General features: G+C 51.8%; 1 protein-coding gene across 5 annotated transcripts in view; it reads right to left on the bottom strand.

The window, feature by feature from the left end:
- The window catches only part of ODF2 (outer dense fiber of sperm tails 2), a 48,424-nt gene that overhangs the window by 41,097 nt on the left and 551 nt on the right, over positions 1-6,776 (bottom strand). Inside the window, exons 2-6 of one of the 5 annotated variants that reach the window (XM_021713704.1) lie at positions 5,848-6,082; positions 3,827-3,918; positions 2,869-3,010; positions 2,503-2,619; positions 2,153-2,221 (exon numbers count right to left, since the gene is read on the bottom strand). In XM_021713704.1, the coding sequence (XP_021569379.1) occupies positions 2,153-2,221; positions 2,503-2,610 (177 nt within the window). In that variant the 5' untranslated portion in view covers positions 2,611-2,619; positions 2,869-3,010; positions 3,827-3,918; positions 5,848-6,082. Of the gene's footprint in view, positions 1-2,095; positions 2,222-2,502; positions 2,657-2,868; positions 3,011-3,826; positions 3,919-5,847; positions 6,083-6,776 lie in introns of all 5 variants that reach the window. The other 4 variants (XM_021713707.1, XM_021713703.1, XM_021713705.1 and 1 more) reach the window with 4 other exon arrangements.

Raw genomic sequence — 6,776 nt, 5'->3', positions numbered from 1 at the left:
CGCCTGGGCAGCGAGACCTCATCTCTACAATAAATCAAAAAGTCAGTCGGGTGTGGTAGCACGCGCCTGTAATTCTGGCTACTTGGAAGCCTGAGGCGGAAGGATCGCAGGAGCCCAATGGCTCGAGGCTGCGGTAGCCGGAAGCGGCCACTGCACTCCAGTCTGGGTGACAGAGTGAGACTCCGACTCAAAAAAAAAAAAGAAATCAGACAAGATTCCCAGATGTACACAGCAGCTTCTGGTCTTCATTTCTAGATCCACCCCAAACTTCCACCTCCTGGGGCCTTTTTCCTTTGGTCCATAATTAACAAGGTTGGGTTAGGGCCTTACAGGAAGCCACTGGAAAGTGGAAAAAGGCAGGCCCAAGAGTGAAAGCAGGAAAGACAGCTACTGTTAGAGCTGCTGAGAGAACTTAGGCAAGTCACCTCTCTGAGTCCCTCCATGTCTAGGATTCTGTGGCCATAGGACTAGAAGTAGGCATTGAGCTTTCCAGAGGGATTATCACTCCTAGCAACCCACGTCAACAGTAAGTCAGTTTTCTTAGCAGCATGTTTTTATGTATACTTTTTTATTTATTTATTTTATTTATTTTACTTCTTGGGTTGAAGTCTCACTCTGTCACCCAGGCTGGAGTGCAGTGGCATACTCGTGGTCAATGCAGCCTTGACCTGCTGGGTTCAGGTGATCCTTCTGCCTCAGCCTTCCAACTAGCTGGAACTATACGCACATGCCACCATGCCCCACTAATTTTTTGATTTACTGTAGAGACAAGGTCTTGCCATGTTGCCCAGACTGGTCTTGAACCTCAGAGAATCCTTTCGCCTCGGCCTCCCAAAGTGCTAGGATTACAGGCATGAGCCAACACACTCCACAACATATACTTTTTTTTTGTTGAGTCAGAGTCTCACTCCGTCATCCAGGCTGGAGTATAGTAGCACATCCATGGCTACCCCAGTGTTGACCTGCTGGGCTCAGGTGATCCTTCCGCCTCAGCCTTCCAAGTAGCTGGAACTACAGGCATGCGCTACCACACCCGGGTGGTTTTTGATTTATTGTAGAGATGAGGTCTCGCCAAGTTGCCCGGGGGGGTCTCGAACCTGCGGGTCCAGGCAATCCACTCGGCCTCCCAAAGTGCTGGAATTACAGGCTGAGCCACTGAGCCTGGCCCACAAAGCATTTTTTTTTTTGAGTCAAAGTCTCACTCTGTCACCCAGGCTGGAGGGCAGTGGCACATTCCAGGCCACCGCAGCCTCGACCTGCTGGGCTCGGAGATCCTTCCGCCTCAGCCTTCCAAGTAACCAGAACTACAGGCGTGCACTACCATGTCCGGCTAATTTTTGATTTATTGTAGAGATCAGGTCTCACCAAGTTGCCCGGGCGGGTCTCGAACCCGCGGGCTCAGGCAATCTACTCACCTTGGCCTCCCAAAGTGTTGGGATTACAGACTGAGCCACCAAGCCCAGCCCACAAAGCATTTTTTTCTATAAAATATATTACATTTGTTATAAAGAAATTCAAACAAGCCATGAAAAAAATACATTAAAGCCTACCACATGCATACCCTCTCATAAAAAGCTATACACACACAAATACATACATACACACATGGATACACAGACATTCCTTTCCTGCCTAAATAGGGCCAAACTCTACATGTTGTGCATCTCAGTACCTCATTACCTCAACCTTTTGTTTTTTTCGGAGTGCAGTGGTATGATCACAGCTTACCGTGGCCTTGACCTCCTGAGCTCAGGGTACCCTTCCACCTCAGCCTCCTGAGTAGCTGGGACTACAGGTGCACACCACCATGCCTGGCTAATTTTTTTTATTTTTTGTAGAGGCAAGGTCCCACTATGTTGCCCAGGATAGGCTCAAGTGATCCTCCTGTCTTGGCCTCCCAAACTGCTGAGATTACAGGTGTGAGCCACTGTGCCTGGCCAAGATTCACATGCTTTCAAGGTTTAGCAAGGTGTGTAGTAAACAGGTTCTGTTAGGACATTCCAGTAGCTCCAGCTCAGTCGGAGTCACACGGAGGCTGAGGCCTGCTAGAATCTGACCGGCCCGAGAAGAAAAGCCTGAACAAAACTGAGCCTACCTCCCACTTGCATCCCACATGCCGGGTGGATGATTTTCCAGGGGGCATCCAAGGTACCTTGGTTTTGACCCGGACACTCCGCCGCACATTCACGGTGTCCCCTTTCATTCCTCGCTTGTGAGATTTCTGTGAAAAGGAAGAAACCCAGGGTTATTTCCACACCCAGCTTGTCAGGGTGTCACTCTGGTGACACCCACTCCAACTCTGCAGGGGCGCCTCTTCTGATAAAGTGACTGCTGCTGCTTCCAGATGACGGACGGGCCTGCCTACCTTCTAACCAGACGGCCAGCCTCCAAAAGACAATGCATTTGTCTCCCAAGTCTTTGAAGTCAGAGCGCAAGGAGGCTGGACTGAGAGGGATCACGTGGATCCATGGCTGCTACATCGCCCCACTGGCATGCTCCTACCTGGCTGCTGGTCGCTGATGGTTTCGAGAGTTTTTTTATGTGGACGTGGACAGGGGTGTTCTCATCCACGTGAACATGTAAGGGGGGAGTTGAAGAGCGGTCCTTCATGGTTCACTTCTGGTAGGCAGGGGAGGACAACAGAAAAATGGTTGATCTGTGGATGAGTAAACTGGGCATGAAAACAGAGCTCACAGCCCCTAGGGGCCACTGAAAGCCTAGCCACCAAGCGAGCAGGACAGCAACCAGCTACTGGCATGCAGGCAGGGACCAAGGTAGGAGTGTCATTCAGCAGGCTCTGGCAGAGATCCCACTGGAAGGCCATCAGGGAGACCCAGGACCACTTGAGAAGGGGTCTGCAAGACTAGCCAGCTCTGCAAAAGAGCCCAAAGCCAGGCCCAGGATCCTAGAGCTGACTGCACTTCCAAGCCTGCTGGAATGCTTAGCTCCTCCTTGGATGGAGTGTTGCACAGCTGGAAAGCAGGTAGATTCTTCTACACAGGAATCTCGACTAGGCATGCGAATTAGCACAGGAAACACACAAAACAGTTAGGGTGCAGGACAAACCAGAGAGCAGGCAGGTGAAAGACTATAGAAACACAAAGCTAGAGGAAATGCCAAGAATGAGAAGCTTGTAGAGATTCTACAGAAAGCACGAGCAGGGAGAACCCCAGCGACATAGCCCTTGCCCACCACCAGCTCCGATCCTTCCCCCATTCTTTAAAAAATTTTTCGCTTATTTTTCCTTTATTTTTTAGTCAGGGTCTCACTCTGTCGCCCACACTGGAGCACAGTAGCACAATCATGACTCATTGCAGCCTCAACCTCCTGGGTTCAAACAAGCCTCCCACCTTAGCCTCCCGAGCAGCTGGGACTACAGGAGAGAATCACCATGTCTGGCTAATTTTTAAATGTTTTTTTGTGGAGACGAGATCTCACTATGTTGCCCAGATTGGTCTCCAACTCCTGGGCTCAAGTAATCCTCCTGCCTCAGCCTCCCAAAGTGCTGGGATTACAGGCATGAGCCAACACACCCACCCTCCTTTATTTATTTTATTTACTTATGTTTTGTGGAAATCTGTTCTAACAATTTTAGGATTTGCCTGGAAGGATAAGGTTAAGGCAGTTTCCTCATATCCAGCAGCCTTACCACAGACAAAAATAATGAGAATAATAAGACAGCAGGATATGTATAACAACAGCACCTGGCAAAGCACCTAGGACACGACGGTACCCAGTAGGGAAAGCAGCTCCTCGAAAAGGTGTGCAGAAGTGCTTTTGGCAGGATCACAGACCAGAAAGGGCACCCTGTGCACACGTCACCTACCGTCAGAGTTACGCTGGGTACGCCACAAGGTGTTCTCAAGACCTTTTTTCTGCGTGAGACTCGTGACTCCGTTCTTCCCACACGATGGAAACCTGCACCCAGGCACAAGGACCAGATTATAAGCAGAAGGCTCTCTGATTTCTTAGATCTCTCAATATTACACACTGCATATGGCAGCTAAGTTCACAGCTAGGGGAACCAGCCTGGAGTTCTGTGGCTCTCTTAGACACGCACGCATGGTGTGCCCAGCAGTAGGATGGGACAGGGTATCAGGCACTTGCACCGTTTTTTTTTTGTTTGTTTATTTTTTTGAGTTAGAGTCTCACTCTGTTGCCCAGACTGGAGTGCAGTGGCACACTCCTGGCCACCGCAGCCTCGACCTGCTGGGCTCCGGTGATCCTTCTGCCTCAGCCTTCCTAGTAGCTGGAACTACAGGTGTGCGCTACCACGCCTGGCTAATTTTTTTTTATTTATTGTAGAGATGAGGTCTTGCCAAGTTGCCCAGGCGGGTCTCAAACCCGCGGGCTCAGGCAATTCACTCACCTCAGCCTCCCCAAGTGCGGGATTACAGACTGAGGCACCGAGCCCGGCCAGGCTGGGCTTTTAACTTACCATTGCCTCACACATATTGTGACCTTTGCTGAAAAGTCTAGTTGCCACCCTGCCAGGTGGCCAAAAGCAGATAACACATGAGGAACAGTCAAGGTGCTAGTTTGGCCAAGAGTGGAAGTGCCCAGGACAATGCCTGGAACAGAGGTGGGCTTGGAGAAGTGTTAAGTGAATATTAACATAAAAAAGACAGAATGGCCGGGCATGTTGGCTCATACCCGTAATCCCAGCATTTCGGGAGGCCAAGGCGGGAGGACTGTTTGGGGCCAAGAGTTTGAGACCAGCCTGGCCAACATAGCGAGATGCCATCTCAAAAGAAGAGAAAGAGAGAGAGAGAGAGAAAGGGGGAGGAAGAGAGAGAGAGAGAGAGAGAGAGAGAGAGAGAGAGAGAGAGAGAGAGAGGTGAAGCAGTAAGCTTAGGTATAAGAAGTCACTGTGACTCAAATTCAACACATCAGGCTGAAACATTCACCTAAGAAAGTGAAAAAGTATCTATTTCCCAAAACATTTTACTTGCTACCCTTTAAACTTCTAAGAATCAAGGAATTTTTTTAAATGCCATGCATAATTCACCCTGCATATATACATACTATATAGCCCCATCACCAAATGTGCAAAGATAGCAAAAAATTTAATCTGCTCCAAAATCTGGAAGCAGTATATCTAAAAACTCCAGGATCGAAAGGGACTTGGAATAATCATCTGATCTGTCCCACTGCTTCTTGACAGTCCCCAATTATCACCTTGCCCTCCCCACAAATACTTGGGGAAAAGCATACAACATCGAAATGCAAGGTAAAAATATTGAGCACTTTGGCATGCTTTTTGTTGTCTGTATGTCACACCTTGATTTCAATATTTTATATATATATATAATCTCTTAGAGCCTTGCTCTGTTGCCCAGGCTGGAATGCTACCGCATGATTGCGGCTCACTGCAGGCTGGAACTCCTGGGCTCTAGTGATTTCCCTGCTTTAGTCTCCTGAGAACTGGAAGTAGCTGAGATGGCAGGCACAGCCACCTCAGTGGGTCTCCTGTCAAACCACCTGGATTCCGTCCACATCTTGCTACCTGCCACATCCACCTCCTACTTGTTGAGTATGACACCTGGACTCCTTTCAAAAGGTGCTGAACCTAGTACTCCTTTAAGACAACTTAAGCAAACTCCTGTTTGCTCCCAGAAAACTGGTGCCTGGGAGGGAAGGAAAATAGGGAGGCAGACTGGCATCCTGTGTGCATATTTCTTTCCTCCTTCCCTTTAAAAAGGGAAGGAGGATTTTTAAATGTTTGGGTCTGGACGTTCAGTACACAGGGCAAGAAGGCTGAAAGAGAAGCCTCCAATGGTCCTGGCCTGGGGACCCCTGACCACCTTTCCCTGCCCTATGCACAGGCGCCCCCCACATCGGCAGTACCTGGGGGAGCCGCCTGAGGATGAGGCAGACATGGCTAGGCATCAAAGCCGCAAGAGTGGGCTATTGGGTCAGCAGGCTCTGCTCAGGGGGACCCAGAGGGGCGTGTCAATGAGAATCTCAGGGGCCAGGCACCAAACGTCCTCTCTGAGGGGAGGAGGGTGGAAGCTTTGGGGGTGGCAGTTGGATGAAAACTTGGGAGGCGTTCCTCTACTGTCCAAGTCGCACAGCAACTGTCCTGCCAAAGTGGGGGGAAACAGGAGAGGCTGAGCGACCTGCGGGGCAGCGGGTAGGCGGGTGGGGGGGCGCGGCGGGAGCTTCCCTCCCCGGGAGGGACTGGTGGGGACGGAACTGCGAGGGAAAGGACCACCGCGCCCGGGCCCCACCCGGGAGGGAAATTGGGGGCCACCAGGGGAAAACCTGCGGTGCTGGCTGGCGTGGGTAGAGGGTGGGTGATCACCGCTAGGCCCCAAGTGGGCCCCAAGGGGCCGGAACCCACGCAGGGAACTGGAGGGATATGCGGGGAGGGGCCAGGCAACTGTCTCCTAGGAGAAGGGGCGTTCCCTGCAGAATAGGTACCCCCGAGAGGACCAATCGTATTTGAAGGAGGAGGCGCGGAGGCTAGAGGGGGCGAAGATGCTCGGCCGCAATTGGGCACCCCCGACGGCGGAGGGAAAGCCCTCCCGGGAGCGGCCGGGGCCAGCTGGGCTCCAACACCCAAGTTAAGAGACGGTCAGACTCCCGGTTGCGCGGGGAGCGGGCAGGGCCCCCAGGTGAGGGCAGGGGGCGGCCCGGAGGCGGTGCCTAGGGGACAGCGCTGCCTGCGGAGAGCTGGAGAATAACTGGGGTGCGGAGGCCGAGGGAGGTCGAAGAGGATGGGACGACCTGCCGGACTAGATCCCAGCCTCCGTCGGTGGCGAGGAGGGGCGACC

This window comes from Carlito syrichta, unplaced genomic scaffold (assembly GCF_000164805.1).
Source record: "Carlito syrichta isolate Samal-C Ts95f unplaced genomic scaffold, Tarsius_syrichta-2.0.1 Scaffold304686, whole genome shotgun sequence".
In the NCBI taxonomy this organism is placed as follows: domain Eukaryota; kingdom Metazoa; phylum Chordata; class Mammalia; order Primates; family Tarsiidae; genus Carlito; species Carlito syrichta.
This window is presented reverse-complemented; position numbering and strand designations above follow the sequence as displayed.